This window comes from Mustela putorius, unplaced genomic scaffold, assembly GCF_011764305.1.
Source record: "Mustela putorius furo isolate JIRA1106 unplaced genomic scaffold, ASM1176430v1.1 tig00000174_pilon_pilon_pilon, whole genome shotgun sequence".
NCBI lineage: Eukaryota > Metazoa > Chordata > Mammalia > Carnivora > Mustelidae > Mustela > Mustela putorius.
Genome location: NW_025421304.1, coordinates 17,064,624 through 17,084,014, shown reverse-complemented (window position 1 = coordinate 17,084,014; position 19,391 = coordinate 17,064,624). Strand labels below are relative to the sequence as shown.

Below are 19,391 nucleotides of genomic sequence, written 5' to 3'. Positions count from 1 at the left end.
TGTGATGTGACCTCGTGCGAGCCTCTCCTCCCTCTGTGCCTCTGTTTCCCGTTCTGTAGAAGGAAGGGCCTGAACAAGAACGCTGGTTGCAGGGAATGCTTACATAACTTCATCAGATGACTAAAAAAAAAAAAAAAAAAAAACCCAGCAGTGGGAAATTCAGGGTGAGACACATACAACAAGCTTCCTTTCTGGAGGGCCTGGAGTGTCTTTGACAGTGCGACATGCATAGCGCTTCCCCAAGAGGAGAGGTGATCTGGGTTCCCAAGCTCCCTCGACAAGACAAACATGTTTTGCATGATCACGTCACGGGACTAATGCCTGAGGAGTCCCAGGCCGGCTGAGTGTCAATGAGACTCCCAGCACAAAATCGTATGCTTACGGCAAGTGCTTGCAGAGAAAGCTGTGATTATAATCCAAGGGACGCGGAGGCCCAAGGAAGGGAAGCGTCGGGAAGAGCGGCGTGCTCCGAGATGCTTCCCTGAGGAGGGGCCGGAGGTGCTGGGCGAGGTAGAGGCCAGTGCTGTGGAAGGAGGCTGGCCACATGGGTCCTGGCCAATGGGGCTCTGAGACCCTGATGTTCAGAGAACTGCTGGGCTGTGGATGAAAAGTGGATCTGAAGCAAACCGACACAAAGCAACAAGGTCCAGGGAAGATATGGGCCATCCTGCCCTCCATGCAGTGCTAGTGGAACGCCGCTCGGCATGGACTCTTCCCCTGCTCAACACCTCTGAGCTGATGCCACGGAGATGCTATCCTCCTTGGCCCGACACTCAAGGCCTTCAACAATCCAACCCCTCTCCTTTTCTGCCCCCACTGCTTGCGATAAGGGGCAGCTGGAGCTGCCTCTCAGGCCTGAAAGGAAACAGTGACCCTGAAGGTGACAGAGCCTCTCAGCTGTGGACAGAAGGGCGTGATCCTGGGTACATCTGGGCAGCTGAGGCCAGAGAGAGACGCCCTTCTCTAATTGATGTCACTGTTACTTAGGGGTCTTGGTTATAGCAGGTACGCCTGTATCCGGATTGAAATCCACTGTTTTTTTTGTTTGTTTAAGATTTTATTTTTAAGTAATCTCTACACCCAACCTGGGGCTCGAACTCACAGTCGAGATCGAGTCACACGCTCCACTAACTGAGCCAGCCACCTGCCCTTGAAAGACACTGGTATCATTTTTTCTATATATGAGAAAACTGTGGTTTAAGGTACACAAGGAACCGGCCCGATGTCACAGAGCCCAGAAAGCAGGGTCTGGTTTTGACTCTGTACCTGACTCCCAAGCCTGTGCTCTTTGTCCACCACATCTAGAGCTTCGTGTGGAAGTGGGGCAGATCATTCTCCACGTGTGGATACAAGAGTCAGCTCCCCCGCCCCCCCACAAACTCCTGAACCCGACCCTGGGGAGGGCAGGATCTGGGAGTCAAGGTACTCCGCCACTCGAACACCCAGGCCCAGAACCTGCAAACAGCGGCGGAGGCCCCAGCAGGCTCCTCGGGCCCAGACAGATCCTTCCCTTCCTTGGCCAGTTGTCATTAGGAGAACCAGCTGGTCTGGACACCGTGCAGGGAAGTGTGGCAGGAAGGAGAATAGAAGGAAGACAGAGGGCTGGGAAGGGGAGGAGGCGCCCACAGAGCTGGAAATGCTGGACCTAATTTGGCAGTGAGCTATTTCAGGACTGCGCCCTGGGGACCTGGGACCAGAGACACCAGGGGGAGGGCATTCTGGGTGTGTGAACGCTCTCTGTCCGCAGCTCCTCAAGAAGCCGTCAGCAGCTGCTGGGCTGCCTGGGGAGAGAGGAAGGGGGGAACGCGGCCTGCTAGCACTTGCGCTAGGTGACGTGAGCTGGCTGGCTGAGCCAGAAGGGCCTGTGGGCGTCAGTGGAAGTAAGAGGCTCACGCGGGGTTTGCAGGAGCACATTGCAACGCAAGAGCTCCTTGTCCATGGTTATTTGTTATCAGAATGACAGAATTATCTCTAGTTTACCGTAAAGGAAACTGAGGCTAAGCATAGGGGTTTGAGGGAGTCAAGGCTAGAACATCCAGAAGGGACTGAAGTCAGGGGCTGGGATGGGGAGGCCACAGCACTCCGGAGGCACAGAGCCCGGAGGAGGTTCCCCCGAGGACTTCCTGGATGCCCAGAGCAAGGTGGCCAGCGCTGTCCTTGTGCTCAGGGCTTGGGGTCCCCTCTGTATCGGTTAGGCTGCGGGGGTGGAGCAGAACTCCTTTCACTCACCCAACAGACACCTGCAGGCTCTGGTAGGCTCTGAGGCGGTGTGCCTAGAGGAAATATGGCCCAGTGTCACATGTGAGGTGGGTGGTGGGCAGACCTGGAGGGAGTCCCAGTCCCTTCTTGGGACAGACTGTGTGCCTCTTTCTCCCTGGATGCCCACAGGAGCCTCTTTACTCTTCCCCTGTTGCCATTCTTGCTGCCACCTAGCCATTCTCCATCCAGCAGCCACAAGGAAAAATCTTTAGTGGCTTCCTTCTGAGCTACGAACAGAGCCAAAATTCTTCCCATGGCTGAGAAGCTTCTCTCATCTGGCTGGCCCCTGGCTCCTTCTTCAGCCTCATCTCCTACCCCTATGCCCCCTCGACCTGTGGACCTCAGTCACACTGGCCTTCTTCAAGACCCTTACACTTGGTCAAGACTCCTCACCGCAGGGCCTTTGCACATGCTGTTCCAACTGCCTGCAATGTCCTGTTTCTTCTCTCCCGCTCTTGTTTGCCTCATTCACGCCAGTCCCTGCTGCTCTTTGTCAGACACCTTGTCCTCTAGAACAGGCCAGGCCGGGCCTGCAGCCAGGATGTTTTCAGCTCTCTAGAGCTTCTAAGGGGTGTCCATCTCTTCCCAGACTGAGCTCTGGGACAGCAGCACCCCTGCCTGTTTCCGCTCACCCAGGGCTTGGCACTTGGCCAGTGCAGACATGGCCAGAACACAGGCTTCCCAAACAAATGGACGAGTGAACAAAAAAGAGAGACAGACGTGGGCATGTCAGAGAGGGAGCAGACATTTGTATGCGGAGGGCCTAAGGAGTGGCTTGCCATGGGAATGGCATCCACACAGCCACACAGCCCTAACACAAATTACCAGCAGCTGCCAGGCACTGGGCTAAGCCCCTGCTGACTCAGGGATACCTGATGGTGTAACCCTTCCACTTGCGAAGAACCACCTCTGGAGCTCCCCAGCCCCCTAGAACAGTCTGCCTCCCCTCCCCCTCTCTGCCGCCCTGCCTCTTCTTCTTGTTGTTCCCTCTCTGGCTTCTCTCAGGCCTGGCCAAGCTCTGACTCGGAAACTGTGCTCCTCAGTGCCACTCCGGCCAAGCCAGCAAGAGCAGGAGCTGAGGCTCCAGAACCAGAACCAACAGGTTCGGGCAGGAGGTGGGGCGTGCGGGGAGGCCCCCTCTTTGACCTGCAGTAACTCAGAGGCCTTGGCACTAACCCTTCACGCCAAGTTTGAAACACTGTCATGTCCAGACTTCTGGTTGTGGCTCCTCCCCAGACAGGCAGTAAAGTGGGGTAAGAGGAGAAGGAAGCGACAGCTGTTTGCGGAGCGTGTACCTCGGACCGGGCACCTTGCTTAGCTCTTTGTCTGCATCATTGCTTTTAACAGAACAAGCTTGTCAGCAGGTAGTGCTGCCATCCTCAGTTTTTGGAAGAGGAATCTGAGGTGCCCTGGGCCAGGTGAGCAGCCTGAGGTCCAATGTGGTGAGAGGCAGGGCCAGGATTCAAGGTCATGTCCCTCTGACTGCAAAGCCCGGCTCTAGCCCCGGGTGAACTCTGGTCACAGTGAGTGGGTGAGGGATGGGCCTGTGGTCCAGCAGGACCACTGAGAGAGGGACCTCCAGGACCTGGGGAGGTGCTTAGGGAAGAGCCAGCAAGGTGTGGCTCTCCGTATATGCCAGGACGCTCGCTCCTAGGTCAGGTGTGGTGGGAAGAGGTAGTGAGTCTACTGCTGTAGCCAACGATAGGTAAGGTGAGAGAGCAACTTCATGGAACCCAAGGTAAAGATCACACAGTGGGACAGAGTAGAGAAATGAGGAGAAGCCAGGGATGTCCTGGGAGCGGCTGAATCAAGCCACACCTGCAGCTGTCCCTCTAGACTTTTTTTTTTTTCAAGATTTTTATTTATTTTTTTGACAGACAGAGATCACAAGTAGGCAGAGAGGCAGGCAGAGAGAGAGGAAGAAGCAGGCTTCCTGCTGAGCAGAGAGCCCAATGTGGGGCTCGATCCCAGGACCCTGAGATCATGACCTGAGCCGAAGGCAGAGGCTTAACCCACTGAGCCACCCAGGAGCCCCCCGTCTAGACTTCTTAATCCCTGGGCCAGATGACTTTTTTTTCACAAGCCAGTTTGATGGTGCCTTCTATACTGGTGACCAAAAGAGGCCCACTTTGTCTGGAGAAGGGTCTTTGGCAACGACACCTGGCCACTGTAAGTTGCCTTGCCAGTAACACGAAGGAGGAGGAAACAGAGTCACGCACAGGGTGAATGTGTACGTGACTGTCAAGGGGCAGACGGGTTTGGGTTTTGCCGGGAAGCCACCCCCACCCTAACGTGTGCGGAACTTCTTTGGTGCCTCCTGGCCCCACCCCCATCTCCAAAGAAGCAGGGCCGCTGAGCTGGGGAGAGACCCAGATACCACCTTGGCCATCCCCACGTGGCCTACGATCGTGGTCTCCCCCATGTGATGCTGCTGCCTTGACAATTCTAACCCCTTTCTCAGTCCCCAGTGCCCACCAATAAGCTGGATTTTAGCAAACAGGCTCCTCTGTGGTGTCCTGCTCCTCTGTGGTGTCCTGGGTCCCCAGAAAGGGATTGTACATTCACAAAGGGCTCAAACTGGGGGCTTGGAGCAAGTGAGGTAATGGACATAGTTGGGGAGAAAGCACGGTAGTAAAAGGTGACAATGCAGGTCACAAAACTTTCCCAGCTGACCCATTGCAGGACCACATGGCTGGCACTGCCCTGTGAATGAATACAGTAGGCCTGGAGCTGATTTTTAGGTAGCACAGCTATAGTGCATTGTGTCTGCAGTGGGTCCGAGGTATTCACTGTTAAGTATATACATTTAAACTACACCACACTTTTGTGACCTTGACTTGGGCATTCTTTACTTTTTGATATGCCAGGAACCTCACAGAAATGGCATTGGTCAGGCAGGCTGTCTCTTAGCCATCTTTGGCTAGTTCTCTGAGAGGTCCCCTTGGTAGCTCGCTTGCCCCCTTAAAACCACTATGCTGAGCCGGAAGGATGCATCCACAGGAATGGCTCTGCAGAGAGGAGGCCAGCCGCTCCTGCCATGGGGCAGCCAGACAGACACGGGATGGGCTGTAATGCAGGGGCCTCCCAGACATCACGGGAAGGGCCATGTGGGGCCCCACGTCAGTCCTGATGCTACGGGATGTTTCTTTGCACGGCTATAACATTCTCCCACCGTCAGAGCAGAGTAATTAGTGGCTTGCAGTGGGTGGGGGGAGTAAGCGAGCACGAGAGAGTCAGAGAGAGAGAGACAGAGAGCCATGCAAGTGTGAGGCATCCTTGCCTGCGGCCTTCATTGACTGCTCACTGCCTTGTGTTCCCACAGGGGCTCTCCCATTTATGCTTCCTTTTCCTTTTGTTTTAAAAATCCTATGGCCCTTTCTATAGGCAATGAACACATGAATGGGCAAAGGCCACGGCGGCCTGGCTTAGCACCCCTCAACTTGACATGCCACGGAAGGGGCGTTGGGGCCAGATGGGGGCCAGGGCTGGCTGCGGCCTCAGCCACACCTCATAAGCCACTGAAGCTGGGGTGTGGGGGTAGTGCAGGGCCAAAGGTGCCTGACCACTGGGCTGGGCCCGGGGAGCCCTTCCCCACGATGCTCCAGATGGATGTTCTTCCCCCGGACTTCGCCACCAGCTTTAGGCTGCTGGCATTCACTGGCCGGCAGCTATTTTCTTGTCTCTGGTGCCCCTGGGGACAACATTGACTTTCTGTGTCTCTGTGATGCTACAGATGGATGTTTGTGTCCCTGTTGCCCTGCAAGTTCCTGTGTTGAGACCGAATCCCCAGTGTACTGGTATTAGAAGGAAGGTCTGTGGGAGGGGATGAGGTCACGGGGGCAGAGCCCCCATGGATGAGGGTCCCCCTAGGATGGGACGAGGGCCCAGTAAGCCCCCAGGGCTCCCCCATCCCTTCTGCCATGTGAGGGCCCCGTGAGGAGACAGCTGCCCAGGAACCAGAAGGTGGGTCTGATCTCTGACTTCCCAACCTCCAGAATGGCGAGAAACACGTCTTTATTGTTTAAGGCTGTGGTATTTTTCTTATATCAGCCTGAGGAGATGAAGACAGTGGGACTACGGCAGAGCCAAAACCAGAGAAGAAATCAGGCTCCTCCTCTGCCATCGCCTGGAAGGACAGGTGACCCTGGAGTCCCCATCCCTCAGATCACCCGCAGCCCCCACCCCCATGGGCTTGGGACTCGGCTTCCCATCACCTCGCATGCCACCTTCATGGGCTCTCTGCTTCTCACGGCTGCCTGCAGGGAGGGTGGCAGGCGGTAGCCCGTGTTATCCCTGAACTGCTCTCTGCCTGTGTGTCCCACTAGAATGGCAAAAGGGTCCACAGTTCTGTCTTCCCTGCTCCCTTACTGTCAGGCCAATGTGGAGTAAGAAGTCGGGATGCTCCGCTTCTTCCACCCGCCTCTGGACTCCTCGCGAGGAGGTGTGCTTCCTGCCATCTTGGAACCAAGAGCACCCAGAAAGCCTCCAAGTGCAGACCCGGGCCCTGGTGCTGAGCCCTGGGAGTGCCAATGATCGGGCCTCCCTATCCACAAGACATTGACTGTCTTTTCAGTTCCAGACACGGCTGGGAGGGTGTTTTTTTTTCCTCAAGGTCAAAGGCATGCTAACTTACCTGGTGACACTTGGAGTGACTGGCTCGAGCACTTACCACTTAGAGTTAAGGGCACGACTACCTGAGATCCGAAACGTCAAACACCTCCCTAACCATGATGGCCGCCTGCCCTGCTTCTCAAAGAACAAGCTCAGGGATTGTGCTCAGACTTGGCCTGGCATCTCTGGGTCAAGGGCCTCATGGCAGGAAGAATGTGGGCTTTCTCCTAGGTAAACTGTTTTCAAAAACTCTGTCCCCAAAGCAAAGCAACGTCTTCAGAAGGCCCTGGGGCAGCATACTGAGCCCAGTGTCCTAGAAGAACGTCCTTCACCTCTGGGCCTGGACCATAGTCCCCCATGTCCAGAGAGAGGATCCCAGGGCCCAGGGTGCTCCTCCATCAACAAGCGAGACCAGGGTGTGTTCTCAACACTAAACTACTAAGGCAGGGGATGGCATGGCCTTTTATCAACATTTAGTAAAAGGTTTTCCACAAAGACTTTAGCAAAATCCAAAGTCCGCCTGAGAAAGCTCATCTTCCCCTCAACAGCCTCTCGTCTAAGGGCCAGACGTGAGTGAACTGGCTCGCTCGAGTCTGCTCTGGCTTCCCTACTATTCCTCTAGGATGGACAGCTGACCACAGGACAGAACCTAAGCCAAAGCTGTGTCACCCTATGTGTTCTCAGCTGCAGCGACCGTCTGCCCAGAAGGCCCGGACCTGTCTCCCTCCTTCCCCTCAGCGGCCATGCCCAAGCAACCTTTTAAAACTAGAGTAGTTGGGGGCACCTGAGCGGCTCAGTGGGTTGAGACTCTGCCTTTGGCTCAGGTCATGATCCCAGGGTTCTGGGATCGAGTCCCGAATTAGGCTACTTGTTCAGCAGGGAGCCTGCTTCTCCCTCTTTCTCTCTGCCTGCCTCTCTGCCTACTTGTGATCTCTCTCTCTGTCAAATAAATAAATAAAATCTTAAAAAAACAAGCGAACAAATAACTAGAGTAGTGGTCACTTTGCTTTAAGGCATATGATCTGAATACTAAGTCGCCTCTCCTGAGCACCTACTGTGTACTAGGCCCTGCTCGAGGAGTTCGTGCCTCTTGATTCGTGTCATCTTCAGACAGCCAGGAGTTAGGACATGGTTACTACGTCTGTCATCCTCCCCCGCCTCAGGGCTCATATCACCGTGCTTCCATAAAAATAGGAAGTGCCTGAAGTGTCTGTCCTGCTTGCTCATGCCCCTTGAGGGCAGGGGCTGTGTCTGTCCTATTCATAGGAATGCCCCTAGCACCTAGCCCAGCAGTTGGCCTGAGAGGGCACACACCTGGAGTCACTCATGATCCAGTCTGTCCACTGAGCCCTACTCTGCACTGAACACAGTGATGCGAGGAACGTGCAGGCAGACGGGGCTGCTGCCGCAAGCCTGGACCAAGGTTCCTACAGCCGGATCTGGCTTTGGACCGCAGGGAGGGGCGGACCTGGCGGCACTGGGTCCTGCAGAGCTGGAATGTCAGGGCTGCTTGAGGCCTCAGAAATCAAGAAATCTATCTTTCCTTTCCAGAAACACAATCTCTGCCGAAGCTAGGGAGCCCCAACACCTTTTTAATCTTTGTAGCCAACCCTGCTGGATCATAATGCATGGTCTGCCATGAAGTGAGTGCTCGGTAAGTATTTGTGAGATGAATGACTGACCAACTGAATGAAAGAAAATGAGGCCCCACACGGGCTGGTTGATTTGAGGCAGACTGGTCAGATGGAAAGAGAAGAGAACTGTGACTCCAGAAACCTGACATTCTAGTCCTTGGCTGCCTCATCCTCTCTGGAGTAAGTCCTTTTCCTGTTTGGGCCATGTGGGGCCTGTTTTGCCCCATCTGCAAAATGGAGCAGTAGAATTACGATGGTCTTGAATGGAGGAGTTTTCAGGTCTACCCATCTGGCCAGGCCAAGGATCAGAGCAGGACTGGGCCTGGGCTGGTGTGGCTGGAGAGCCGAGGTGTGCAGGGCGCGGCAGGCGTCCACGCTGCTGCCCCACGGAAGCCTCTTCCTGGCCTCAGGTTTGGGCACAGGTGCACGGAGGCCGTCATCCGTCACCTCCCCCAGTCCCCATCAGATCTGACAACCACCCCTGAGGTTTCTCCAGGCAGACACAGGCCAGACAGCATCCTTGTTTCTGCCCGATTCAGAATTCATGTAAACTACAGGGCAAACGCGCCGTGCAGATGAGGCCACAATATTTCCCTGATTAAAAAAAAGATAGGGTTCTGAGCTCCGCTGTGTGAATTAAACGTCAAGATTTCTTGTACCAGAGGAGATCTGATGACATTCTGGAAACCAGGTGTGAAATGTGATTCTGCCTCCCTAAAGAGCTGCATTTATCTCGGGAGGGGCGGGGAACGTGAGGGAGGGGGCAGTTCTAATGAAGCCCCTTGGTGGGACAGAGGAGCACCAGGCAGCCACGCCAACCAGCAGGAATCTTCAGTCCTCTTTAGGTCAGTAACCCGGTTCTTGTGCCTCTGTTTCTAACATGCAAAATGCAGATCAAACTGTACCCACTCCTCACCAAGGCCCCGTGAGGATAACTCATCAAGATCTTACCAATAATTATAAACAACAAAACCAACAAAAAAGAACAAGAGTTAATATGTGCTGTGAACTTTCTATGTGTCGAGCACTATCCCAAGCACTTTGTGTGGAGGCCAAGAAAAACAAGGCTGTACCCACCTTGAGTCTAGCCCTGACATAAGTGCAGCCATCTTGATGTTCCAGATTATCACAAAATATTTCTTGGGTTCTGACCTACTCAGGTTAGCACTTTAAACAGTCACTCTCTCCTTTAATGATTGATTTAAACCCCTGGACTCAGCTGCCTCTGTCTTTCATAACTCCCCTACACATTCCCTAAATGATCAATGTTGACCTGAGTAGGTACGGACAACTCTATGCCCCTATTCAGCAGGAAGAAGTTACAGAAGATGAGACCTTCCACCTTCAACAACCTTAAAGATTTAAGGGTCAAAATTGTTCAAGGGGAAATGTGGAGGCTGAGAAAATTAAGGCCATCCCCCCTCAAGTTTAGCTGATGTGGGAAACAGAGGCAGAAGAAAATCATTAAAATTCCTTACCTACTGACAAGCCCTTGAAACAGACAGAGTGGCTCTCCCCTGGGGACTTAACTGCCCTCACCTTGAGGTTTTGCTAAGGACAATCCTAGCCTGATTGACCCCCTACCCCGACAGGTCCGACCAGGATCCTGTAAGTCTACTTAAACAATTCCTTTATCTCTAAACCTCCAAGATAGTGTCGAGAATCATTCCCAAGCATATGGCCCACTGATACACATTTAAAGGGTCTCACGAGAAGATTTTTGTTATTGGTAATAAATAACCTTTCTCCCAACAATAGCTAGCCCCTCAAGGTCCTGGAGACCTTGCTTCTGAAAGTCCTTGGAGACTTACATCATCCATAATCCCCTTTGTCCTCACCCACCCGAGTCTACCCCTACTCTACCTTTAAAAATTCTGACTGTAATCTGGTTCAGGGTCCAAGTCCCTACTCCGCCATGTCCGGTATACTTGGGCCCAAGCTTAAGCTTGTCAAATAAACCCACGTGTGACTGCATCCTGGCTCCTTGGTGGTCTCTCGGAGGCGAAAACTTGGGCATAACACTTTGCGAGTATTATCTCATTTAATCTTATAGCAGAAGAATGAAGAAGGTATTAGGATTATGACCATTTTGAAGACGCAAATACTGAGCACTGAGAAAGTTCAATAATTTACCCAGGGTCATAGAGCTGGTGGTACAGCTGGGCTATGAACACAGTATCTAATACTTCTTGTGTCAGGCATCGTACTGAAGATCTCTATTCTGTCCTTGAGAAGTTCATGATTTATTGAGAGAAACATGCACCTGTACAGATGGTGAACAAATGAAAGTGAGAGTATTCTTCACTGAATAAAGTCTACAAGTTCAAGGCATTACTTCTTCCTATTGCCTGGCTAGTTTACAATGTGTGTTACATACCTAAGTATACAGACATGCACATCAGTGTTACGTATGTTCATATGTACGTGTGTAATAAAATCTGTGAACGTGGGGTTGTGTCCCAATCCCCCCACTGGTCCAAGCGAACCTTCTAACCCTGTAACTGTCCAGTTTCCCCCAGCTTTTTCTTTCTTTTAGTGTCTGAGTTCAGGCCAGTTCTGCCAGACCAGTTTCTCTGCTTTTGTGATGCAGATGCAGGCCCTGGGCTGAGAACTGAGGAAGCAGGAGGAGGGGGAGAGACTCAGCTCCAAAGGTTAAGACAATTTACATGATAATGAGCGGGGTGGAGGGGTGGGGCGTGTGAGGAGGGAGAGAGCAGAGGGAAGCAGAGGAAGGGAAGGGAGGAGGAGAGGGTGGGAGAAAAGAGACGGTCGGGGGAAGGAGAGATGGAAGGAGAGGAACAGATGGAAAAAGGGAGAGAGGAGAGGAAGAGAGGGAACCTCTTGCAGGTTACAGAACAGCCTCCCAACAGAGAGGAGAGGAAGAAAGAGGGAGAAAAACGGTGGGGGAGAGAGATGGAGAAAGAGGCCAAAGGAGGGAAAGCCTTGAAGGCTGGGAGTAGAGAGGGGGTGTCTGTGGAATTGGGCGGGGGGCAGCACAAGATGGTGGGGGTGGCAGACAAGAGAAAGACGACGGGAAAAGATATATGAAAAAAAAAAACAGGAGTGGGAGTTGTCCTTTGGGTCCCTTTTCATATTTTTAGAGAGACTTAGGATAGAGAATTGAGATTCTTTTAAAGATCTGGTGTGCGTGATTTTGCTGTGCCTATTTAAATGGGACTCTGCTCTGGACTCCAATCACAGGGGTGACAGCTTTGTTAGGAGTCCTATCTAGATCATATACCTACGTATTTTGCCTGCAGGACCTTGGGCAAGTCACTGAGCCTCATTTTTTTCACTTGTAAGGGATAACCACAGCACAGGTGGTTGTTAGGATTCAGTAAATAATGTCAACTGTTTAAACGGGGTCCTGAAACATACAGAGCAGAAGTCAATATTATCACCACCTTTAATTCCTAAAGCTTTGGTTCTTTGATCCATCTGCTTGCTGATCACTCCCACCGGGCAGCCCACTAGTTTGCAAGGAGACTCAGCACACTGGGCCCAGTCCAGCCCCATCTGCTGCTTGCTGCTCCAGGTTTCATACGTGCTCAGTAAGCCAGTCTCCGGATCCTCACCCTTCTGCCCCAGCAGCCGATCAATCCCGGGCCCTCACCTTCCTCTCATCACCACACATCACTTTGCTCCCCTTCCTTTCCAACCACCATGGAGAACCAAGCTCTGCATGTGTGTCATTCCCTGTAGCTCCCAAGCCTTCCTCCCTACCTGCAGTCCTCCTCTTACTAGTCCCTCCACCCCTACACAGGCCATCATGAGACTCTCCTAAAAACTCACTTTCATCCCACCCCTCCCCAGAAGTCCTCAGAAATCTAACAATGGCTGCCTGTTGCCACCAGGATCAAATCCAACCTCCTCGGCGCACCTTCCAAGCTCCCGCATCCCCCCCAAGTCTGGACCCAACTGCATCTTCTAACTCTCCCACACCTCACCATACCTCCGTTTGGCCACTGGCCTTCTCTGTCCCTCAGATTGGTTTCGGTTGCTACCAACCCACTGCCTTTACTCCTGTTCCTCCTGCTTCAAGTCCTTTTCCTTACCCATATCTGCCCTTGTCAAGCTACATCCCTGCTTCAAGGTCAATGCCAGCCTCATTTCCTCGAAGAGGCTCTCCCTGACTGCCTTGTAATGGCTGAGTGCATTCAGCTTGGGAGCCCTGTCTTCCCAAGGAGATCAACTCCCTTTTCCCCCAAATTCTAGTTCGTTAACATATAGTGTAATATTGGTTTCAGGAGTAGAATTTGGTGTTTTATCAGTTGCATACAACACCCAGTGCTCATCACAACAAGTGCCCTCCTTAATGCCCATCACCCATCTAGCCCATCCTCTACACACCTCCCTCCATCCACCCTCACTTTGTTCACCATTGTTAAGAGTCTCTTATGGTTTGTTTCCCTCTCTCTCTTTTTTCCACCTTCTTATATGTTCATATGTTTTAAATAAACTTCTTAAAGATCAATTCCTTAAAGGCTCTGTGTCACATACCTCTGAACACTTAGCACAAAGCTTACCCATAGTAGGTACTCAGTCAGTATCTGCTCATTTAGTGATGAATCACAGGTACTTTTCCTTTTTTCTGTGACAGCTGAGGAATTGAGACATGTCATTCCACTCAAGGGGCTTTTTGTGAAGGCCTACTATATTCTGAGCCCTGTGCAGGTTGTTTGGGTGAGGAGGGAAGTGAAAGATGAATGACACAGGCTTTGGGCAGAAGGATGTAAAATCATGAAGGAGTTCTTATTCCAGGCTTTATGAGTGCCAGAGCCACCTGAAATTGTATGTGGGATTTCCCAGATGTATGCATGTGTGTACTGTTCTGGAGAGAAGGCTCACTGCTTTCATTAGCTGCTCAAAAGGGTCTTGATCACCCTAGAGCGCAAGGGTCGCAGCTCTAAGGAAAGAGTAACATAACCAATCTTCATGCTGGTGCATGGGTAAGCGCTCAATGGAGGGAAAGCCTTGAGCTGAGTTCTGCTGTCAAGGGGATGGAAGAGAAAGGAGCTAAGCTGGGCCTCACTCAACAGGAGGAATTCCAGGAAGAAGAGAAGGGGCGAAGGGCACTGGAAGCAGATGTATGTCCTGAGCTAAGGCCTGGAGGCATACGAGTGTGTGGTGTCTTTGGGGAGAGGGTCTGTGGTCTGGTGTGCCTGGGACATGGGATGTGGAAGCCCCAGACTGCTGTAAGGGGATCCCAGATGCTTGCCCCCATGTAGTGGCTTCTTCAGGCTTAGATTCATGCACAGAGAGGCTGAAGGAGAAAGCAGTCGCTCCTCCCTCTACTGGAGAGCCAGGAGGGGTGATGAGCCAGCTACCAAGAGAAGTCAGGGACACCTGTTTTAATGAGATACAGCAAGGGAAGCTTCTAGATGCTTCTTTGTATGGAGACTGCAAAACTGGCTGGCCCAAGCAGACTCTGGATGTGAGGCTGTCTTCCTCTAGATGTTTCATGATGGGTTGTGGGAGGAGGGCAGAACGGGAGAAGCCAAGAGAATAAAGGAGGTCTTTGGAGGCCGAAACATGAATCTGGCTCTGCTCCACATGGGGCACTTTTCACAACATCCAAACAGCAGATCCTCCACGTAGGCCCCTCCCGGGGTCCTGAGAGAGGAAGGAGAAAGCTATTGAAGACCCAGGCCTGGGTCAGGGCATCTGGGCACCATCTGGCTGGCTGTAGGCAGATCTGACTGGAAGGCATCCAGTACCCCAGGGCCCCACCCCTCTCCCAGGGTGTGGTTCAGGCATTCTCTCTTCCAACATGCCAACCTCACTCCTTTCTCAGGACCTTGGTGCCTTGGTGCTTACTTGGAAACTTTGTTCCCCTCTGCTCGCATGGCTGGCTCCTTCTCAGAGCCAGGTTTCATCACAAATGTCCCTTCCATGTCCAGGGGAAGATTTCAGTCTGAAGTAGATCCCTGCACTCAGCTTCCCAGACGGCAAATCCATGCCAGCGCACTTCCAGAAAATACCTTCCGCAGATGTCTGGCTCACTTTGGCCTGATCTTGGGTCAACTTTTCTGCTCCTCACAGGGGACATGACAGAGAGGTGCCCAAGGGCCTGGAGGCCTTTGTCAGCCAGGAGGGTTGTGCCCAAGGAGCTGGTGCTGCCCTGGGGGTGGGTCAGACACCCCACTGTGATGCTACCCACTGTTTTTTAAAGATTTATTTATTTATTTATTTATTTGACAGAGAGAAGTCACAAGCAGATGGAGAGGCAGGCAGAGAGAGAGGAAGGCAGAGAGAAAGGAAGGGAAGCAGGCTCCCTGCTGAGCAGAGAGCCCGATGCGGGACTCGATCCCAGGACCCTGAGATCATGACCTGAGCTGAAGGCAGCGGCTTAACCCACTGAGCCACCCAGGCACCCCAGATGCTACCCACTGTTAACAGGACTGGCCTCCAATGCTACCATGTCCAGCGGACTCTTCCGGGCATCTCCACTCTGTTCCTGGTGTCCCTCTGTACTGGTACCTTCCCTGGCCCCCTGCTTGATGACTGTCCTAAGGGGGAAACCTCAAAGAAGAGAAAGACCCACAGAGGCCCCAGGGGCCCCCAGCGCTATCCTTGATACACTGTATTCCCAGTGATTCCCAAGCAATCACCTCTCTGTTCAGCATAATCAAATGGTGGGGAAGGGGACGGGAATCCCACAGGAATAAGTCATGCTTTCAGAACTGAAGGTGAAAAGAATTCCAAAGTCAGAATGAATTTCCGTGTTTTGGTCAGGGCAGGAAGTTTTTGGGAGGGAAATGGTTGGGAGGCAGGCGTGGCAGTGAACACACATCCACTTGGAAGAGTGCACGGGCTGTGGACGTACGTATGTGTGTGTCTGTGCGGCGGGTACGTGCTGTGGACATATGTGCCTCTTGCACGGTTGCTGTCATTTGGGGAATGGAGATTCAGGTACCTTGTTCTCCCTCTGGCCAAGAGGCCTATGGCCTGTCCTTGTGTAAAGATCGCACTAGGCATTTCCTGCTCTGGAAGACAGCCCTTCCTATTATCACTGTGACCATTACTATTATTAAAAGAAATGGAGCCTTGTAACCTGCTAGGCTGATTCTGATGATGGGAGTATGTATGTGCTAAATGCCTGGTTTCTCGGGGTGCCACCCCCACTGGGTTCATTCCTGGATCCCCAGCAGCCAGCACAGTGCCTGGCGCACTAGAAGCTGTCGGCTTATATGTAATGGAAATAAGACAAGCACTAGTGGTACCCCTCTTTCCACAGGCCCTGGCTCTATGGCCAAAACCAAAGCCCGTCCCCCCAGTGGGAAGAGCTTCCTCTGCAGAACTGGTTGCAGAACTTGGCCTCCCAGAGGAGCAGTGGGAGGGGCCCTGCTTCCCTAGCCCAGGCTGGCCTTGGACACACCCTCCATCAACAAATCACTCCCCATCCACACCACCCCCACCCTGGCCATGGAGGAGAAGCCCACGCCGGAGCTGGCATGACTCTGCCCCATGGAGTTAGAATGTTGTACATAAAATACTGAATTTTACACTTAAAGCTATCTATCAAAGGTTCCTCATCAGATCCAGAGGCAAGGATAGTTTTCCTCTGGGAAGGAGATGATTTTTTTAGCAAAGACAGGATATGTACAACGCACAACTGAATCTCACAGTAATCAGAGATGAATTCTCTCTATCCAAAGGCTCCAATAGGTGGGTCTGGGCACTCAAAGACCTCCCCATCTGCTCTCCTTCTCTGTCCTCCAGGACTGTGAGATTCACAGTCTCACCAGGGGACATAGAGCCACTTCTGGATAGAATTCTCTAAGACTGTTTTTCCTTCCTTCCCTCTCTCTTTTATTTAGCTTTGCCAAGTATAGCTGTGTATGTTTCAGTCTTATGGTTAATGCAAATGTTTGCAAATAAGAGGCTTTTATACACTTATTCCATTCACTACTTATCAGACACCTGGGAATTCAACTGAAAAACAGTCCTTTATATGTAAGTGTTGAATCACTAAATTGTACACCTGAAATGAATATTAACAGCGTATGTTAACTCACTGGAATTTTAAAAAATTAAAAAAAAAAAGCAAAACAGTCCCTATTCTAGGATATCAACTTCCTGCAGGAAAGAGAGCCCCTTAGGCCCTCCAGCTCACCCGGGAGAGGCAGACAACACATCCCCTGGTGTAAAGGAGGATAGAGAGTCAAATCCAAATGGCTACAGCCTGCTCCCAAGAAGGCAAGGGATGCTCTCCTGAGGAGGGGAGATGATGCTCAGGTATTTCTCGTCTGGTTTGAGAAATACTTCGGTTCAAGTTAATTGCCCAAGGGCAAGTACTTGTATAATGCTGCGGGAGTCCCAATTTAAGACATCAGCAACCCTCTGTCATATGCAGAATAAACCCCGGCACTGGATGGCTGTCGTCTTTGTTGGCGACTTTGCTTTGGAGGTGTGCCCAGCACCTACACCCGTTTGACCGAATTTGCCAGGCTGACTGGTGCACTGGCTTGGGCTGGAGACTAGACTTCTCTATCACAGATAGCACTCTCTTCTGGTTCCTATAAAGCAGCTGACATTATAAGGAGGACAGGCCTTCTCCTTACAGTGCCCATGGGCTCAGCAGCCTACCTTTCTCTCCTTGTCACCATATTCGATGCCCAGAGTGTCCATGGCTCGGACGATGGCTGCCAGTGACTGGATGGTGTTGCTATAGACAACAGGCTTATACTGTTTCACGTCTTCTCCAGAGAAGCCATCTTCGTGGATGATCCTAGAGAAAAAGCACACAGGCCGTATCTGATGAGTGCACTGTTTTCACTTGGCACCAAGAGCCCAAGACCTGTCAAGCCTCTGGGGCCAACCTACTGGCTTAGCTGGCCGAGGGCAGGGTCCGACCTGGATGTGGAATTCCTGAGCTGAAGGAAGACTCTACCTGAATTACTGAAAATTCAGCAGGAAAACAGAATAGTGGCAAAAAGAAATTTAGTCTTTTTCCATTCCTTGTACACAGTGAGACAGATGGTGTCAGCAAGGAGCTGAGTGTACCTGAAAGTGCTTTGAACGGTGCGGGGGGGGGGGGCAGGGGGGACATACAGTAAGAATTCAATATATGTGAGCTGTTAGTATTTTTAAGCAAAGCTCAGGGTCTTAACCTAAATTTCCACTTAGAATTATGTTGATGAAGACGCCTGCAAAAAGCCTGCAAACGAATAATAATTTTTCTTTTGGGGAAAGCTCACAGTGCTTGAAGGTAAGAGGACTCACTTAAACGAACTGTCTTCATCTTTGACCATGGAAGACTCCACAGAAAGGGTGTACCTGCTCTTCCATTCTCGGCTGGGATTTGACTACCACGTCACCCTTATTCTGATGGCTCTGAACAGTGACACAGGGGACACATAGGTGACATTATAGTTCCCAGAGGCCTTGTGACACTCTCTGCTCTCCTGTTCTCAGGTTCCTCTGAGGTCAGGGGTAAGGCTAGATGTGCCCTAATGTCCCTTCTTCCTGCACACAGTAGTCACTCAATACATGCTCACTGCTCCCCAGGTTCCAGAGAGGAGAGAAGGCTGGGAAGAGGTGATAAAACTAAAAGTTGGCACGGATTCTCTTCCGGTTGAAGTAATTAAGAAGGAGCGAATGGTGTTGAAGACTAACCTTGGACAGGAGCCACCACCGCCCCCAAGATAACCGTGCACACTCTTCACGGGTCACGTGTTACTGTTCAGGATTGAATACGCCGTCCAGTACGGACATACATCAATCTAAGGGGTGAGGCTTCTCTTGCACCCCACCACAGCACCTTCCCATCCCTTCATTACCTTCAGCGCAGAAGGAAATCGCTCGCAAATTCTTTTTTTTTAAAGAGTTTTACTGAGATATAATCCACATGCCATACAATCCACCCACTTGAAGTGTGCAAGTCAATGTTTTTTAGTCCATTTACAAGCTTGGGCAACACTACAGTCTAATTTTAGAACATTTCGTCCTTCTCCAAAAGAAATCCTCTATCTATTAGTAGTCACTCCCTGCCCCCCATGCCTAGTAAGCAACCACTAATCTGTATTCTGTTTCTACAGATTTGCCTATTCTGGACGTATCATATAAATGGAATCATACACTACACAGTCTTTCATAACTAGCTTCTTTCACTTAGCCATGCTTTCCAGATTCATCATGCTATAGCATTTTCCAGTACTCCATCTCTTTTTATTGCCCACTTATATTCCATTGTATGGATATACCACATTTTATTTATCCAACCACCAGCTGATGGACACTAACAATTCTTGTAAAATTTGACTTGATACTGGGTGGTGAGTTTTTAGCTTGGGTTTCTCTAAGAAGCAGATCAGAATGACCCTTCTGACTTTTCTTAGACTTCTTTAACCTTAGATCCAAGTTTCTAGAGGGAAGATACACCCAGACTGGATCATTGGTGCACTACCCCAGAGGGATCTTAGAGGAAATTGCTAGCTCCCACTGTAAACAACTAAAAAATGAGAAAATATATATACCAAGCAGTTTCAGGCACAGTACAGGACTGTGATCCTGGAGATAAGGGAAACAAATATGGTGAGTCCTCTGGTTGTGATGGCTTTCCACTTATAAGTCATGTATCAGCCCTCAATGAAGGGAGGGAGAACCCAAGCAGAGCAGAGCAGTCTTACTTAGTTGATGAGGTAAAGATCAAAATTCAGGAAGGCTGAGGTAGCTGGGATTCCATGGGCAAAGCACCAGAGAGAAAAAAGCCACAGAGAGAGAGAGAGAGAGGAGAGAGAGAGAAAGAGGAAGCTCTCCATGCATGACCAGGCATCTCTTTGAGTCTTGGGCTGAATAGGGTGGGATTGCATGAGCTCAGCAAGGAGCAAGCATCAGGGAGCTTATAAACTGGACACTTCCCAAAGCTCACCCAAGGCTGGGAGA

The 19,391-nt window shown here is 51.3% G+C and overlaps 1 protein-coding gene across 1 annotated transcript in view; it reads right to left on the bottom strand.

The window, feature by feature from the left end:
• The window catches only part of GNAO1 (G protein subunit alpha o1), a 155,612-nt gene that overhangs the window by 55,584 nt on the left and 80,637 nt on the right, over positions 1-19,391 (bottom strand). The window contains exon 3 of the mRNA XM_004744208.2: positions 17,094-17,235. Within this exon, the coding sequence (XP_004744265.1) occupies positions 17,094-17,235 (142 nt within the window). The remainder of the gene's footprint in view (positions 1-17,093; positions 17,236-19,391) is intronic.